This window comes from Grammomys surdaster, unplaced genomic scaffold (assembly GCF_004785775.1).
Source record: "Grammomys surdaster isolate TR1022 unplaced genomic scaffold, NIH_TR_1.0 131, whole genome shotgun sequence".
NCBI lineage: Eukaryota > Metazoa > Chordata > Mammalia > Rodentia > Muridae > Grammomys > Grammomys surdaster.
In genome coordinates this window covers 5,352,565-5,371,998 of record NW_021604589.1, presented here as the reverse complement: position 1 = coordinate 5,371,998, position 19,434 = coordinate 5,352,565, and the positions used below count along the sequence as shown (strand labels likewise).

The window sequence follows — 19,434 nt, the reverse complement described above, 5'->3', positions numbered from 1 at the left end:
TTAACTTCCTTATTGTTGGTCAGTAGCAGAAGTTGAATTAGACTTAATTTTTAAAGGGCAGGCTGTGTTCTCTATAAAACTCCCAATCACCTTACCCCTAGGAAACGTTAGTTACTTGACTCGATTGCTCACGGAAATTATAGCAAACAATATAGACGTTACCATGCTAAAACTTTTCTTTTAAAAATCCACTCAAGGATCCTTTATCACCCTCTCAAATCAAAGGGGGAGACAAGCGAGGGAGACAAAGAGGGCCGGGTGCGGCAAATGCGGTCCACTGGTCTGAAAGCTGAGTCATAGGACTCAGACCCCAGCAGCCCTTGTATGAGGGACACCGCACCCTATCCTGGGGGCGTTGGCTGCAGACAAAGCCGGTTTCTAAGTAAAGAAATGCCTGTCCCCTTCGGTGTCACTCAGGCTCTTAGTTATCACGCATTAAACCTTAAGAACAGGTTTGGGCGGCTGTTGCAAAAGTTCACGATAATAAAATAGACGTCAAATGGGGAGGGGGAAGCATTTTGAAGGCGTTTGTTCCTTTTCTAGTTCCGCCATCTATGTGGTTCAAGGGTCCCGGTGGATGGGGATGTGGGGGTTGGGAGAGGGTCCGATAGGCCTCTGAACGCCCTTCCGGAGACGCGGCGCGAAGGAGTTAAGCGGGACTGCGAGTGACATCACCTGATTTGCATAGGAGCGCACATATAGCGGCGCTCGCCGCGCCCCTCCCGACAATCGGCAGCAGCCTCTGAGCAGATCGGACTCTCCTTGTTCGCACAGCTCGCTCGGGTAAGCCCCAGGGCCCCTTCCTTCTGATCTTCCCTACCTGTCCCGCCACGGCGCTTGCCCCTTATCTTCCTCATCCTTAAAGCCTAGTCCAAGGGGTACTTCCAGGCAAGGTTATTTCGGTGAACTGGAGGGGATGCTAAACTCTTCCAGATGCTGAGTAACGGGGAGGGGGGAACTTGATTAAGAAAAAGAAAACCCCACAAAATCGGGCATTTTGCTGCGCAGCTTAGAGGTGAATTATTTTTTCTCCCCGACCCTCTCTCCGAAGTATTTTCCCTTGCCTAGCTGGCTGTAATTATTCAGAAATAGAAAGAGCCTTTGTTCAAACGCTCCCTTAAACGCCTGATGGGTTCGAGGACTGCTATCTGTGGCAGGTTTAACCTTCCTGGCCTTTAGCGTGAAAATTGGGAAGCCCTTGCAGATGAATGTATGCAAAGGCAGTCAAATGGCCCCTGCACGCAGATCAAGATGCATTTGCGAGAAGTGGGGAGGCAGCTTTGTGTGCGGAGAGGCTGCATTGTTGAGCTAGAGAGAGGAGAGGAAGCGAGTAGGGCGGTGGTCGGCAGCTGGCGGCATCAGCTCCCCCGCCTTTGTGCGGAGGAGAAAGCTGGACCGCCTGGCATCTTTTGGAGAGCAAGCCCTTGTAGAAAACATAGATGCGTTTTGCGACCTTGTCTCGATTTTAAGAGATTTTACTAGACTTTTCCCCTTTAAACTGGAAGTGGCTTCGTTCTTTCCCGATTTTAATTTTTCAACACTACAATGTTAACATTCCACAATGATGAATTTTACTATACGGAAATACTCACCTTTGACTATTTTTTTCCACCTTCGATCTTTGATTCTTCACTTTGGGAATATTAGGGGGGGAGATTTTTTTCTATAGAGAGAGGAAGGTCTTTAGCGAGGAAAAGACTAGGAAAGTACCGGGAGGCAATAGTATTTCGGGCTTTGGGGTTTCAGGGCGGGGGGTTGGGGGGAGGGTGCTTTCAGAACTGGGAGAGGTGAGGGTGGGTGGCTCTTTCTTAGCTTTGGTCTTGGCTTTTGTACCTGCAGCTCCTTCCAGCAACCATGTCTGACAAACCCGATATGGCTGAGATCGAGAAATTCGATAAGTCGAAATTGAAGAAGACAGAAACGCAAGAGAAAAATCCTCTGCCTTCAAAAGAAAGTAAGCTGTTCGCCCCCACCCATTTTCAGAACAGGCTGGGCGGGAGCGGAGCAGAGCGGGAGCAGCAGCCGGGAGGAGGAAGGGAGGGGCAGCGGGGAGGATGGGGGTGGTGGTGCGGGGGAGGAGTCGACAGTTTGATGATGATGAATATGGCCTGCAAAGGTTAATTAAAAACTGTTTTGCAGCCAACAAGCACCGGGCTTTAGTGATTTAATAATGGAATATTTCATATTCCATATTATGCAAATACATTTATTGGGTAACTGTATTTCTGTTTAGTATGTCTTGCTCAGCTGGCTGCTGCGTATCTTTCTAGAATTTTTATAATACGAAAAGAGATTTTTAAATGAAAATCGCGTCATTTTATAGAGTGCTCTAAGCCTTTTTTTTTTTTCTTCACAGCAATTGAACAAGAGAAGCAAGCTGGCGAATCGTAATGAGGCGAGCGCCGCCAATATGCACTGTACATTCCACAAGCATTGCCTTCTTATTTTACTTCTTTTAGCTGTTTAACTTTGTAAGATGCAAAGAGGTTGGATCAAGTTTAAATGACTGTGCTGCCCCTTTCACATCAAAGAATCAGAACTACTGAGCAGGAAGGCCTCCCCTGCCTCTCCCGCCCATCTGCTGGTCTGGCTGGCAGAGAGGGAAAAGAACTTGCATGTTGATGAAGGAAAAAGCTGGGTGGGAGATGGTGAAATAGAGAGTAAAATTCAAGATGGTCCAAGATGTCCTGCAGGATGTAAAATGCAGTTTAATCAGAGTGCCATTTTTTTTTGTTCAAACAATTTTAATTATTGGAATGCACAATTTTTTTAATATGCAAATAAAGTTTTAAAACCTGGATGGTGTGTCTGTTTGGTATCTGGAAGGAGTAGTTTAAATGGGCGATAAAACTTTTGCAAAACTGCCTCTTGGTCACTGGGACATAGCAGTGACAAACATAAACTACCTTGGCATCACAGCTCTGGGTTAGTCCAGGTATGGGAAATCCCTCGTCTATAGCAAATGATCACTGATTGTTGAGTTCCTAAATGGGTTACATAAAAGATTCAATGAAAATATTTGAAATTGGTACAGCCAACACTGTGGAAGAAGGAGGCTGTGGAATGAAGGGGTGGGGGGCAGGGGCAGGGACATGGCCAGAGGGCTATGGTTCTACATGTAGTTAGAACCTGTTATGAATAAGCCAACAATGGATTTATTGCATATCACTCAAAAGAGAAGGTGGTGGTTCAGCCTATCAGCATTAGGTATCAAAATGAACTTGGCTAACGAACTATCTGGTGTTGAACGAGTGGAATTTAGGGCAATCCTGAAAGATAAAAATAAAGATCACGTTTTAGTGTTTACTTTGGAAGGGCATTTAGAAATTGCCTTTGTCTAGTGGCCAGCTTGCAAATCAAGCTCAATATTTAAAATCAGCTTAAAAGTAAACACGTTTACCATGAAACAATGATTTGAACTCGGTGAAATCCTAATAAGGAATGCCTGGGCTTAGAGGACAAATGCAGGACAGGTGAAATCTGGGCCAGATAACCATCGGCTGACCTGAAGGGCTTGAGTCCTCCCTAATCTTCAGGCATGTGAGCTGCATATTTAATTGATGGTACAAGCAAAGCCCTTGTTCTGTCCAGGCCACAACATGTAGAAAGAGAGGAAAAAAATGAGCTATCAGTTTTTAACAGTAAAATGAAGGTACGCGAAGCTCCTTCACAGATAGCTCTGTTATTTATGAAGGTTGCAGGTTTATTAAGCCAAATACAGCAATATTTAAGACCACTAGCTCACCCACTAGCTCACCTAGGCTGAAACATACGAAGCAAATGTCCATAGGAGGAACTTTTTTTTTTTTTTTCTAAAAACTAGCTTGTGAAAATACCAGTTTGTAGGCCGGGTTGTGCATTACTTAACCTAGTTGATTTCCTTTGCTCAATACTTCTTTTGAGAAATGCACATGAAACCACGGACCTGTGGTTTAGACAATCGAAGAGACCATCAGTGAACAGGCCTTTATCTTCCTGTCAAGGGTAGGATGTGTGGATGTGTTGGCCACAGCTCATTCATCCTGTGGAGAGGAGACCAAGCAGCCAGCACAAAGGTTCTGGGGATAGCAGTCCTCTAGCCTTGATATTTCTTTGCTGACCTACAAGGCAGTTTAATGAAAATGTCCAAACCACAAAGAGAAAACAGACAAGTGCAAATTTTTGCTGTGTGTATTTTCTAAACGATGCAAGATGAAAAAAATAGAAAAAATTTCACAAAATTCTAGGGTTCCTCATTTTAAAAAAAGACAGGGAAAGGAGTGGTTCAGAAAGGTCCAGGATGGAAAAGATGGCCTTTCTGTCCCAGGAAGACCAAGGCAAAATGTAGTGGACAAAAAGGCAGTTAGAAATCTAGGTTTGGGGATACAGCTATATTGGTAGGGAGCTTGCATAACATGCATGAAGCCTGAGGTTTGATTCCTAGCACTGCATTAAACCTAGCATGATGGTGGAGGCAGGAGGCTCTTTCAAGGCCATCCTCAGCTGCATAGGAGGTTTGAGGCCACACTAAGGTACAAAGGACCCTTTCTCAAAATAACAAAAAATGATAGAAACTTAGAAATGACTGAATGCCTGCTCCTTAGTGTGAGAAATGGGTGCAAAGTCAGAAACAACTGAGATATTAGAGTTTGCTGCTGTTTTGTTGTTTGTGATGGTAGTGGAGTATTACTACTATTATCATTTTTAAACTCTTTATTTGATGAAACATTCTGTATTCTTCCTAGGAAAGAATCGTTCAAAAGGGCTGGAGGTATTTAAGAATCAGTAGGTGAGCTGGGCGGTGGTGGCGCATGTCTTTGCATGGACTTGGGAGGCAGAGGCAGGCGGATTTCTGAATTCGAGGCCAGTCTGGTCTACAGAGTGAGTTCCAGGACAGTCAGAGCTACACAGAGAAACCCTGTCTCGAAAAACAACAACAAAAAAAATCATTCATTCATTCATTCATTCATTCATTCATTAAAATAATAATAATAATAATAATAATAATAATAAAAGAATCAGTAGGTGTAGAGACAGGTGGATTTCTGAGTTCGAGGCCAGCCTGGTCTACAGAGTGAGTTCTAGGACAGCCAGAACTACACAGAGAAACTCTGTCTCAAAAAAAACAAAAAAATAAAATCAGTAGGTGAATTTATGTTTCTGCTATAGGAGCACGTAAGGTTGCCAGTATTTTCAGAGATGCTGAAGGAGAAAAGAAATATATCATTAGTACAAGAGAGAGAATGTTTCAACTATAGACCCTTGTTACCACATCTTTGACTGATCTCCTTCCAAAAGGAAGCAGGCCAAAGGACCTTATGTACACTGCAGGCAAACTGAAACTAGTGATGCATACATGTACTCCAGGACTAGATAGGATAAGACATGAGGGTCAACCTAAGTTCCAGGACATTTTGGGCCACATAGAAAAACCCCTGTCTCTAAAATAAAATGGGCTAAAAACCAGTCACAAGAGTTTTGAAGTTCTATAAACTTTGAACCCATCAAAAATGAATAAAACAGAACTCGAGAAAAGAGGTTCACTGAAAGACCCGTGGATTGAAGCTGTTTCCAAATCTCACCAAATTTCCAACTATTTTAGCTGTGCGTATTCCGGTTTTCAAGTGGATGATTTTTAAGCTTACTTTTCAGGAGAACAACACACTTTTGGTGGTGTGTGCAAAAGGAGTGAGCAAGTGTGGAAGTAGAAGGCATGTGAGTAGACAGCCATGCACGCGGCCTCTCAGCCTTAGCAGGCTTCTTCCAGCCCTTCTAGACACACCTAGGTACACACACCAAAGAATCTGTTTATTTCTCCCAGAGAAGCATGATTCCTCAAGACACAAAACGGAGTTTGTTTCTTTTTTTCCTCTTTCTAAAAATATGAGTGCTATTCATGCTTACTAGAAAGAATACTGCATTTTGGAAACTGTGTTACAGCCAAAAAGTAAATTTAAAAAATCGTGAGTCTTCCTTAGCTCAGAATGTACATTGAAAACGTTTTCTATAATGTAGAGAGCACCAAATGTTTCCTTTTCCATAGCAGCCCTTATGGGCCGAGTGTGAAAATAAGAAAAGCAAAGGAAGTGCTTTCTTTCCGCTCACCCCACTCTGCTCAGTTTTATATTGTGTTTTTAAAAGTTATTTGTAAATTATATCTTGGTGAGCAGCTTACATTGTAATCTGACAGAGATAAACACACCATTTAGGGATTCATCTATATTTTATTTGTGTATAACGAAAAAGGACAAATTGCAAGCTTAAGATACAAACGTAGAAAGAACTGAAACCTGCATTCATCAGCTTATATTTTCCTCGGGCATTTGCACAGTCTTCTCTAGACACATCATCTGGGTCCTGCCATCCTCAATTGCGTGGATAGAGCTGTGCATGCTATTTTCACTGGGTGTGTATTGTGTATTCATTCCTGTTTAAATGTCTCGAATGTGGTGGGGAGGGAAACACTAGTTAGACCTTTGCTCCTTAATTGATGGAGACTTCATGCAGTGTGCTTGCTTAGGAGTCCTTTTGAACATGTGATTAATATTCCAGAGAGCACTATGATATGTGTGTGTGGTTTTTATGAAAAAAAAAATCAACAAGTTTAATTTAAAGAACACCATCAGAATATGGCAGCTCCTCCAATAGAAGGAGGAGGAAGTGGAGGAGGAAGAAGAGAAGGAGGAGGAGGAGGAAAGAAAAAAGTAAAAGAAAAAGAAAAGCATTCTGGAAATCATGTTTATTAGAAGGCTGAAGAAAAATAATGATGACATTTTGCTTAAAAAATTCTAAGTTTCTTGCAAATCAACTTACTTCAGAGTGGAAGAAACCTAAGGTCATTTTAAATATCACAATATATGTATGCTTCTTCCATTGAATATCATATACATTTAAAGGGACAGTTATACAGAATTTCTTTCTTTTTCTTTTTTCTTTTCTTCTTTCTTCCTTTCTTCCTTCCTTCCTTCCTTCCTTCCTTTCTTTCTTTCTTTCTTTCTTTCTTTCCTTCTTTCTTTCTTTCTTTCTTTCTTTCTTTCTGATAAGGTCAATTATTCATTTCTGCCAACTCTTACCCCTTCAAATTGCCAGACAAAGAGCATTGGAATATTTTATTTAGTTTATTTACATATCTCTTCACCAATTTCTCTAATGCACACAGTTTCTTTTATATTCTCCAACACTATTTAAATATTGGTCATAAGCATTTCATCTCTTCTGAAACTCTGTCATTCTTTTTATTTTTACTCACATTTTCTGATCCAGGCTGAGCTGGCAAACTCCATGATCTCCTCTGTGGCATTTTATTTTGTTTTGTTCTAAAACCAGGGTCTCACTACTTTGTTCAGGCTAGCCAGGATCTCTTTGCTTCAGTCCCTCCAGAGCTGAGATTTGAAACGTCACCATGGCTGGCCCTTTAAAATATCTTCTGAAAGGATATATTTAGGGAGCTTTGAATACTAACTTCCATTGACTTTGGTTAAACTCATTTGAATCAGTACCTACAGCCACCAATGTCTTCTCCACACTAAGCCAGTGTGATGGATCATTAGTTTACTAAAAAAATATTTACTGATTGTTTATTCCATATTGAGTATTTTATTTGCCACAGAGGTAAAAAGCCATAGTCCCTGTCTTTGTGTGTCCCCCGTTAATTAGAAGATACTGTTTTCATTTAACTTTGAGTAGAGAATGCAAAGACAGTGCTCCCTTGATTTTCTAAATTACGTTTCAGGGGTTGAGGCAGACATATTAGAGGATCTGGGCCATCCTCATCTATATAGTGAGTTTAACCAGCCTGAGATACCTGAGACCCTGTCTTAAATAATTAATAGCAGACAAGTAAGATGGCTCAATAAGTAATGTGGACAAGGGTAAGGAAAAGATGTCTGTCACCAAGCCTGACCACATCTGTTCCATCCTTAAACTACATATGGTAGAAGGAAAGAACTGACTCTTGCAAGTTGTTCTCTGATCTTCATTTTTGTGTTCTAAACAAACAAACAAATGGAGTAAACCCTGAAGTCCATCCAGTCTAGCCAAAGCAGTAAAACAGAAAGGTTCAGTGAGAGACCCTGTCTTAAAAGATAACATGGTAGAGAAGCCGTTGAGAAAGACATATGGATATCAATCTCTGTTGTCTGCACAGGCCAACTTGAGTAAGGACACCTTCTGTACACTCATAACACACACACACACACACACACACACACACACACACACACACACCCTACTATGGTGAGTTTTCCAGAGAAATACTTCTTATTGCTAAGTTCTTCCTCTGTTCACATCTTTTAAATTCAATTGTAAAATTGTTGGAAACAGAAACTATCACTGGAAAGGAGGAAAGATGGTACAAGCCTACAGTCTGAGTACTCTGGACGTAGAAACAGGAAGATTAGCACAAATTTTAGGCCAACCTGATCTATATACATTAAGTTCCAGACCAGCTAAGGCCATGTAGCAAGACTTTCAGAGAGAGAGAGAGAGAGAGAGAGAGAGAGAGAGAGAGAGAGAGAGAGAGAGAGAGAGAGAGGTGCCCAAGACCACGAGTGCTCAAAGCTATCCGTAAGTACAGTACCTGATTGGCTGAGTAATGGGTCATATTTATTTAGTAGGATTCCACAGCTTCAAGTACCAAGGGAGAGGGTCAAGTTATGTTCATAATCTATTCAGAGCAGCAGAGACCATTCCTGTCACATTATTGTCAAACCACAGGAAATGATGCTTTTCCTCATTACCACATTCAGCTCTGTAAGTGACTGATAGCTTTGCTTTTACAGTCTTTCTGATAGTGTTTTCTCAATTTAGAAACAAAAATATTTCACAAGATTAATATATATGTAAAATGCCAGATACCATGGGATTGTTTCTATTTAAAAGAGCAGCTTGCTTGGAGGTCAGAAAGAGTCTTTATTTTCTTCACAAACATTTATTGAGCATCTACTGTGTACTCAACTCTCTCTTGGTTGCTGGGAACACAAAGTAATGCCTGATCTGGTACTGGGCTGATGTAAGAGGCAGACTCCAGGTGAATGAACAGTCCCCGTACAGCATAAGTCAAGTGTGCTCATTCAATAACTATTCCCTCTGCTTCTATTTTTGTTCAGTAAAATCCTGGGCTGGGACATGAATTGGAACTGGATTGGGAACAGCTACAACACCTGGTAAGAGTTTGAAAATCACCCTTAGGCAAATGAGAGATATCAGAGTGAATTCAGAGTCCTCATGAAGCAGCTTGTAGCTCTCTGTTCTGCTATGTAAGCATAAGGAAGGTTGGGCAAGAAGAAACAGTCCATACTTGTCATCCCAAAAGCCGATTAAGATCCCCTTGTTACAGTAAGCTGTCACCAGGAGGTAATAAATCTTACTGTGATTGGGATTTCTTCAAGGCTGTGTGAGCTTGTACTATCTCTAAATTCTAAACACTTTTCTGTGTTCATTTGCTGCCAATTTTAGACTGATGTGAACAGAAAAGCAGTAGTTTTGAATATTTAAGATTAGATCGTTGCGTGTGGGGGTGGGTATCTAAGGATTGTAGTCTATCAGACCAGGCAAAAGTTGGTCTTCAATCATGTCTTAGGCTCCTGAATCTGCTTCAACAATAATCATAATCTTCAGAGCCCACAACAATGGGGTTGGAAGGAGACTACTCGCCTACTAAATACGTGGGTCTATGGAAGGACAGACAGAAACTGAAGGGTTGTTAAACTATATTACTTACTTCCCTCATTATGTGACAAAATGGCCAACTAAAAATAACTTAAGGAAGCAGAGTTTTATTTTGGCTCATGGTTGAAAGAGAGACTGTCCATCATGGTGAGTGAGGCATGGCAGTGAAGGTCTTTGGTGGTGGTTGTGTAAAGCTACTGCTTGTTATATCTTGACAGAATCAGGAAGCAAAGGGATTGGACTATATCCAGACCCTAACTACAATTTTCAAAGCCGGCCACTAGTGAACCACTTCCTCCAGATCAACTATACTTCCTAAAGGCACTATAACTTCTTAAAATACAGTTGTCAGCTGGGAATCAGTATTTGAAAAAAAAACTTGTGTGAACCATTTTACATGTAAACCATTATACATTTTAGCTGACACACTACTCTATCATTCAAGGGCTAATACAGAAAAACTTGTTGGAACTGTCATGGAATGGAATGAAAGGAATATCAAAGATCTTCTGTTGACTGTGACTACAGACATGAATAACTCAGGTGTCAAAGAAGACAATTGTACTATTATAGTAGGTTAAATTATCACCAAAATGGGAAAAATCCCATTCGGGAGATAGCTATATGCACCCTTTTATAAATAAACATTTCCTAGTAGGAGTTCCTTAAAAGCGAAGGTGAGGTACAGGGTTTCTGCTGTACTACCTGCTGAAGGAAAATGGTAAAGATCCAAGGCTCATCAAATTAAGACCAGTCTAAACTAAACTAAATAAAGGAAAATAAAAGCGAGAACTCTAGTTTGTGAAAGAACAGTTGTAATAAATATCCCAAACTTGTGATTTCAACAACTGCTGGTAACTTGAATTCAAGTGTGAGAACTCTGTGAGTTCACGTATATATACACAAGTACTTTAAGCCCCCCGTGTGTGTATGTCATATAGTCTTCTAATGTTTCATTGGATGTCTATAGGTTCTGTGCTATATATGTACATAAGAACACATGCATATATTAAGAATGGACTCAGCTTTGGGAAGAGGAGGTAAGAAGACTTTCAACTTAAAGCCAGCTGTGCTATAAAGTGACCCAGTATAAAAAAGATAAAACAAACAAGATGAACTCACATAGAATCAACATATTGGCAGATACTGCTTTGATCCTTCATCCTCTGTGGAGCTGTTCTCTGAAACAGGCTGTAAAGTTTCCCAGTAGAGAGATGACCATCCAAAAGGAAGTCAGTTTAGGTCTGAAGCCCATGTTTCAGTGAATTAATTCTTCAGGTTGGAAGGTTGCAAGGTCAAAAGGATCAAGTATAGAGATTAGGAGCCATGTGCTCCACCAAAGGATGGAGAATTTAAAGTCAGCCTGGATCTCCTAATGAGACCCTGTCTCAAAGAACGTACGTAGGGGACTGGAGAAGTTGCTGCTCACTAAAGAGTACTTGGTGTTCTTTCAGAGGACTGGAGTTGGGTTCCCAGTACCCATGTAGACTCATAACTACTTGAAACTACAGCTTGAAGGGATTCAGTGCATCCTTTTGACTCCTGTGAGTACTAACTACCCAGTACATATACAAATGAATTTTGGACAGCTGGAATTTATCTTCTCCCCCTTCTCCTGGAAGCTCACAACCAAGTACAGTGCCATCATTGTACAGTTAGAATTTCTTAGACATTTTGCTTGGCCAAGGCCAGTTCTGACTTACATCATAGGTGTGTCCAGGTAAGATCCACTAGGGTGTGAGAATGAATTAGTGCTTCAACTCACAAGACCAGGTGAAGCAAAAGGGGCCTTTTGAGGGGCCTACGCCTAGCTAAGGGAAGCTGCTGAACCAGCCAGCTGACCGCCATTTTACCCTCTATTCCCTGAACCCAGAACTATGGTTATCAGGCCACACTCTAAAGCATGTTTTTCAAACTTCAGGCCTGGTCACAGGAAATCAAATTGAGTTGATTCTTACCAGCATTAAAAACAAAACAAGAAAACAAACAACAATAACAAGAAAAAATAAGATCAAGCAAATCACTACAAAGAAATAGAACAGGGGTTACCAGATTCTGCTCCTAGGAATCAAATGTCTGTGAATTATTTATGTGTGAGAGAGTAAGGGTATGTGCTTGTGCATGCTGACATGTGATGTCAAATGTTTCTCAGTGTGAGTCACAGCCACATTTGTCACAACTCCCATTTTTCAGCCTTTACCTTGCTCAAAACTTCATTTTCTTTTTTCTTTTTTCTCCACCTGGCTTAGATTCCTAATCAATCACTTCCCACTGGCTCTGAACCCACTATGTCCGCACTCTATTAAAGCTCGCCTTCATCTCTAGTCCTGAATCCACTCCACTAGTTCATTTTCCAATCTTCAGCTACACTTTCAACCATTAGCAGATAAAATGGGACACTATTTTCTAGACCACTGACTCTAAACTTTTTGTTTATTCCTTGTCATTTTAATTTTTTTGGAACGGCTATCACTACTTCCATGGGATTTCCATTTTTTCATCTGCTAAGGTGGCCACAAAGCATGGGATTTCTGTGTAGGCTGAAAGAAATAAGTACATCACAGATACTCAATATATGGTCTTTGACTGCAACCCTCTTAGTTCTCAAATAAACATAATGTGATGTCTCCCCTTGCTCGACCTCTTGTGGGCTTTTGACCACACTGACTTCCAAGTCCCTCTCTTCTCTTACCACCTGTTAGCCTCGATTCCTATGTTTTTTTTTTTCCATCAATTTCTCTGACTGCCTTTTTTCTCTCACTACCCTGACTCCAGGGTTATTGCTTTGGTGCTGGACTTGACCCTACAGAGTGAAAGACACTCCTTTTATTTAGGAAACACACACACACACACACACACACACACACACACACACACACACACACGTCTGAGCTCTTGTCCCTGGAATGCGGGAACTCTAGAACTCACTTTCCTTATATTGCATAGTGTCTTGACATTAGAACCTGAGATTACTCTCTTCTTCCAGAAAGCCTTTGAGTTACTTGTTTTACGAAATTTCAAAAATAATTGGAGGGGCTGCAGAGATGTCTCAATGGTTAAGAGTACTTGCTCCTCTTGTAGAGGACAGGAATTTAGTTCCCAGTACCTACCTGATTAGTCACAACCGTCTGTAATCCCCATTCCAAAGGATTTAATTTCTTCTTCTGACCTCTAAGGGTACTGATTACACCCGACGCACATACATATATACAAACAAAACATTCATACACATACAGTGAAATTAAATTTAAAAACAAATAATTGAAAGTTTACAAGAGTAGTCAAAGGAATGCACTACACCCTTCAACCCCAATTACTGGTTACAAACATTTTAGTACAATTTATCATATTTTCTCTCTCCTTTTTCCCCCTTGAATTCTTTTAAAGCATTGTAGTCTATGTCACAATAAAGACATTCTCTTATGTACTATGGTGCAATGATCCAAGGCAGGGATTTGTAGCACCAGTACAATGATATGAATATCTGATACAAAATCCATACTTCAGCTTTGCCACTTGTGTTTTCCTGCATGGCTCTTTTCTTTACCCTCATCTGGGATCCAGTGTGGGATCATGCACTTCAGTTGGTTATAAAGTCTTCCTCATTTGGAATAACCTCTTAGCTATTGTTTGTTTTTCAAGACTCTTGTGGGGATTTGTTGTTGTTGTTGTGATACATATATATATGTATACATATACATATATACACATACACACACATACATATACATACACATATATTTTAAGAACGTGGACCAAATGGCTGGGAGAAGTCCTCTTTGTTTTGATTTGCCAGTGTTTTCTGATAACTAAGTTAGGTAATTGTGGGTAGGAAGCACACTAAAGGAGATGTGTCCTCCTTTGTACTTCATACTAGAAGGAATGGGGTGTCAGTTTGTCCTCTATGCTGGTAATGTATTTGCTCACTTGTTTAAGTGGTTGCCATAAGATCTCTTCAGTATAAGCCTGTCTTTTGCCCCTTTGTAACCCTGTGAGAAGATTTGAGATTCAAATCTGTTCCTCTTTTAAACTTTACCAGATAGTTTTGCATTTACTGAAGACTTTTGTGAGAATCTAGTGCTGTGGCCCCAGAAGCTGAATTCCTAACTCTCTGTTGCATAACAAGACGTTTTCTGGGGGATGCTACAAATGTGCCCACTCACTTACAGCTAGACTAAAAGCTCAGATACCACCAAAGTCCAACCTGGTGAACCAATGAGTTTTGTTGTCACCAAAGTTGTCTCAGCAAAGATGACAGCTCACAAAAGCTGGGACCCTGAAGCACATTGCTTGAAGGCAGCTCAATAGGCTTGAGAGTATCATTTTCAGGGGACTCTGTACGTCTCTCAGGCAACTGGTCTGCTCTGAGTCTTCTGTGCATCTTGGCTTGTCTGAGAGTCAGTTTTGTAGTTTTGCTTGTCTGAGAGTGACCCTCAGCAGTCTTTATTGTTTACTCTTGAGAAGGAGGGGCCTAATGAATCTGATCTCTTTCAGAGACTTCCTGAACCTGTTTTGAATTGTTTGCTTTCTACTTTAAGAGGCTTCCCAGCAGGATGGGATGTTTCAATCTAGGAGGAGATTAAGACCATGCCTTTGTTTGAAGCGTGGTACAAACTGGTAATCCAAGCTTTTGGTTGGCAGGAGGATGATTGCCAAGTTATGGCTAGCTAGAGCTAAAATAGTGAGTTCAAGACTAGCTTAGCCTAGTTAGCTATATCTTGTCTCAAGACAAAGTGAAACACAAAATAATGAAAACCAAAATTGAGATGTGTATGTGTAAATCACATTCGACTCAGGCTCATGGTAGATCCTTGACATTTATTTCCATAACCAGAAATACTACTCAGCTTTCATTATCTGGCAGAGAATTTACATGCCACGACAATAGCAAGGGCCTGAAGTGATATGGGTAGGCAGAAGCAGAGCCTTTCAGGTTTTTGCTAGACAAGGGATTCTGCATTGTGAAGAAAATGTAAGCAGCACTAGAAGAGCTGGAGGCGGGTTCTGCTGCTGAAACACAGGAAGAAGATGCTTATTTCAGAGAGTCAAGAAGTTCCTTCTGAATCTCGAGCTTGGCTTCTGTCAAGTGCAAATATTTCAGTAAGCCTTAAGCAAACACCACCTGTTCTCCTGGTCAAGCACACTTTCCCAGCCCTAGGGCAGGAGGGTGAATAAGAAGGTTGAGAGCTTCAAGGATGCCTGGCCCTATTCCATTTTCTCCCTGGAAAAAATGTCTTCACCCAAGCACTGCTGTTTGCTTATTACAACTGTTCCTTATATTATCTACATCCTGGGGCCAGTGCTAACACAACAATCGTGACAGTGAGTCATCCCCAACTCAGCTTAAAGACATTTTGATTAGGGATTTATTATAGAAACCAAGAAAAAGCCAACTATTTCAATGAGACTTGTTCTCCAAGTCTCTGATATGTGATTATAAATAATGCAGAAAATATAAGGCACATTGATTTCCTGAAACAGAGTAGAAGCCCTCTTCTCTGCTGTTCCAGAAATAGCCACTTGTTTCCCCCTTGCAGTCCTGGAGATTAAAAAGTAAAGATCTGGGACTGAGATACATGCTCTTCTCTTAAGTTATGCTCCAGTCCTGACCTTTTAAAAGTATTTTTAATTTCAAAAAAATGTTGACCTCTACTACATATGGTTGACTGACAGGGGGACTCCAGAGAATGCTTCTGCTTCAGTCAATTTGAGTTACATGCTTCCTATCACCCAGTTTAGGGGTCAAGTAGTTAAGCTATATATACACACCCATTAGATTTGCCTTGACTAAAGTTAACCTCTGATGGGTGATCACCACAGTAACAATTGTTGACGTTATTTTTCAGGAACTTGGAGGTTATTTTTCATGTATCTGAAAGCAGTTAACACCAATGTTTCATTTCCTGGGGCAAGTGTTTGACAAGTGACTTTTGAGGGCAGGGGGCTGAAAACTACACTCTCAGGCCGTACCAACAGTTCTGCATATGTGTCTGCTGATTAAACATGTGCAGTCCACCAAGTTCTTCATCTTCCCCAGCCTCAATCTCATGCTCTACAACTCAGGGATTCTATTTCTTTATCTCATCAAACACCTGGAAACGCTACCACCAGGATAAACTTTAATAAAGCATCTCTTCATGGATCAATTCTTTCTTTTTCGTAAAACTTAACTGTTCCAGTGATTTACATATTGCGATGTGAGCAGACTTCATTTTGCTTGGTAACATCTAGAAAAGCAAAGTGCTGTGAACTTTTCATTTTATTGGCATCCTTTGGTTCCCTGGGTAACACTTTTTATTACTCTCTTGTTTAGCCTTTAATAAATGCAGAAACACACACACACACACATATGTATGTGTGTATATATATATATATATATATATATATATATATATCCCTTCTCCTCATGCCATTGACACTTTATAATTTTTAAGCCTTAAAATTTTATGATAAGAATAATTCATGTTTGTTCATTTACAATAAACCCACCACTATAGAATAAATTATAACAAAAGGAAAAAGTGCTAACCTTCAAAACATTTCCCAGTCACAGCTACTGTACATTGTTTATGTGAACCAAGATGTTTTCTAATAATCATGTTAGTAGCAAGGACCACTGAGAAATTTTTGGAAATGTAAGAGCTAGTTAATAAAGGTAAGTCATTGTTAAAACTTAAGTTATATGCTTATAATAAAATGCATTCTATGCTTTCTGGGAGTGGAGTTCAGTTGGTAGAATGCTTGCTTAGCATACACAAAGCCTTGGGTCCAGTCCCTAGCACCACATAAAATGGGCATTGTGTTGCACGTCTCTTATCCCAGTGCTGAAGTGGAGACAGGAAAATCGGAAATTCAAGGTAATTTTCAGTTTCAGTACAGGGTTGATGCCAGCTTGGGCCATGTGAGAACTTATCTTTAAAAAAAAAGAAGAAAGAAAGAAATACAGAATACATTATATGGAAAATGAAGGTAATAGATACTCAGAATATACCACTGCCTAAATCTTTCACTGCATTTTACCGTTTTTATGCTTTTGGCATTGATTTCACACTTATTTGATTTCTATGATGAAAATTCTGTAAAATGGTGACTGCTGATTGCCACTTCCAAATTCCTTCCGAGGACTTCACATTTCTATTGAGACAAAATACAAACTTTCATCCCCCAAAATGCAAGTCTTAGATTTTGTAAAACAAACAAACAAACAAACAAACAAACACAAAAAATCACCACCATCAAAAAAAAACCAAAACAATGCAAAAAAATACTAACACATTTTTTCAATTTATTTAAAATTAGCATTGTAATGAATGACATTGCCTAGATAAACAAAATTAGCCAATGCTCATGAATATGAAAAATTTTGTTCTTTTTCTTATATAAATGCTCATGTAGGCAAGACTTGTCTTTCTCATCCTGAAAAATGTCCTCTCTGAGGCAGACAAATAATGTGTATCAATGCTCTCTACTTAGGATGGAAGGACTCATCTCTCAGCATATACTGCATTTAGCATCTCACTCTCAAAGAATGAACTATGGAAACTGAATGGGAAAATAATAAACTTATGGTAGAGAAATTTAGGATATACCTCCTTAACTAAATGACTAAAGGCATCAATACTAGGGATATGGAGAAGTTAGATGTACTTTGATGTGTTTTGACAGGAAAGCCTGTTCTGTTCATCTCTTCCCTATGCCTATCTCTTCAGTTGAACAAAAAACCAAGAGATGGCTCAGCTGGTAAAGTGCATAGAATGAAAGCATAAGTCCCCAAGTTCGGATCCCTAGGATGAAGATTAACAACAAACAAAAACTGGCACATTGGCACAGACCTGGAATCCTAGCAAGGGAGAGGTAGAGATACCTGGGACTCACTGGCCAGCCAGTTCAGCCAAATTGATGATCTCCAGATTACTTGAATGCTTTTATAACAAGAATGAAGGAGAAAGAGGAGGAGGAGGAGGAGGAGGAGGAGGAGGAGGAGGAGGAGGAGGAGGAAGAGGAGGAGGCAAGCATTTACACAAGGCTAAATTGAGAGGCTGTTAATAAAATACTGACCACTATTCTGAAAACTATCCAGATCACAAAAAGGACAGAAAGACAAACAACAACAACAACAAAAACAACAACAAAATAGAACTGTCACAGACCAAAGGAGACTAAGAAAAAGTATTACTACATGTAATATGCCATCCTAGCAATCCTGGAATAGGAGGTTTTGATGGTTTGTATATGCTCTGCCCAGGGAGTGGCACTATTAGAAGGTGTGGCCCTGTTGGAGTAGGTGTGTCATTGTGGGTGTGGGCTTTAAGACCCTCATCCTAGCCACCTGGAAGCCAGTATTCAGCTAGCAGCCTTCAGATGAAGATGTAGAACTCTCAGCTCCTTCTGTACCATGCCCGTCTGGATGTTGTCATGCTCCCACCTTGATGATAATGGACTCAACCTCCAAAGCTGTAAGCCAGCCTCAATTAAATGTTGTCCTCATAAGAGTTGCCTTGGTCATGGTGTTTGTTCACAGGAGTAAAACCCTAACCAAGACAGAAGTAATCTCATAGAAACAGTGATGAAATTGGAATAAATCCTTGAGGTTTGTTAATAATCTTATACTATTGTTAATAATCATATACTATTGTTAGTCTATCAGTTGTGGAGCACACACCACCCTGATATAAGAAGCTAATAATGGGGAACATTGGGTAAGAGATGAATGAATGAAGTACCAACCATTCTTTACAACCATTCTGTAAATATTCTTTTAAGAAAACTAAACAGCAACAAAAGACCCTATCTTTAATTAGATGCCAAGTGTATACAGCATAGATTTGATTTCCAAATTCAATGTTCCCCATATCCTTTTACGATACAGACATATTTTTCACACTGTAAAGACCTGTATTCCACTGGGAATGTGACATCACAGGCTGCTCTTAGTGCTTAATGCAGCTAAAAGCAAAATTATGTGCTCGATGCCAGTTTATGAATTCTGTTTCATTCTCTATTGATAATCTCAGTTCTACCTTTGTCTAGAGAAACTTTGCATTCATGTATAATGAATGTTTGAATCAGTGTGGGTGAGTAAACACTCATTGTGTCCTGGAAAATAATTGAAAGCACTTGACTTGTTGAAGGTTAGCCAGCGGTACCATTCTTTGGTATGAAGAACAACTTGACTATAATTAAAACTTTCATTTGACTAGCAAAAGTAAAGAACCGATGTAATTAAACTACTGATGTCAGATGCTCTCGGGGGTAAGTCTAAAATTGCTCTCAATAATTAGACAGGTACAAAACGTAATGGGCATGAACTCTTTTTCACTCTCAAAGTCTCATTTGCCAGGAAGCTAATGTTCTGAAAGTGGCTGTCAGTGACAAATATTATTTCTTGGTCATGGTTGTCACCTGTACATATCTTTGCATATATCTGTTTGCCATGTGCATGCCTGGTACTAATGGAGTCCAAAAGAAGGTTTAGCATCCCCTGGGACTAGAGTTACAGGTGCTTGAGAACTGCCATTTGAGTGGTAGGACAAAACATATACTATGCATGTATTATGAGTCAGAGATCTGATTTCTTATACTGATTGCAAATGTGAGACTATAGGTAATCTAGGACCTTCCATGACCTTTCTAGACCAGAACTTCTAAATCTTGCCAGTTAGATAACTGAGTTATTAAACTTATTTTAGTATTCCAATAGAAAAGGTTGGGGGTTTTATTGTAATAATGAAAATAATACTCCTTAATAAGACTTCTTTAAAACAGAAGTCATTGGTTACCACAAAC

General features: G+C 40.1%; 1 protein-coding gene across 1 annotated transcript; it reads left to right on the top strand.

The window, feature by feature from the left end:
* Nucleotides 1-688: 688 nt before the first annotated feature.
* Tmsb4x (thymosin beta 4 X-linked) lies at nucleotides 689-2,800 on the top strand. The gene is made up of 3 exons (XM_028761940.1): nucleotides 689-783; nucleotides 1,840-1,954; nucleotides 2,357-2,800. Exons 2-3 carry the CDS (start codon nucleotides 1,855-1,857, stop codon nucleotides 2,389-2,391), a joined length of 135 nt encoding a protein of 44 aa, XP_028617773.1. The 5' UTR covers nucleotides 689-783; nucleotides 1,840-1,854; the 3' UTR covers nucleotides 2,392-2,800.
* The last annotated feature ends 16,634 nt before the right edge of the window (nucleotides 2,801-19,434 follow it).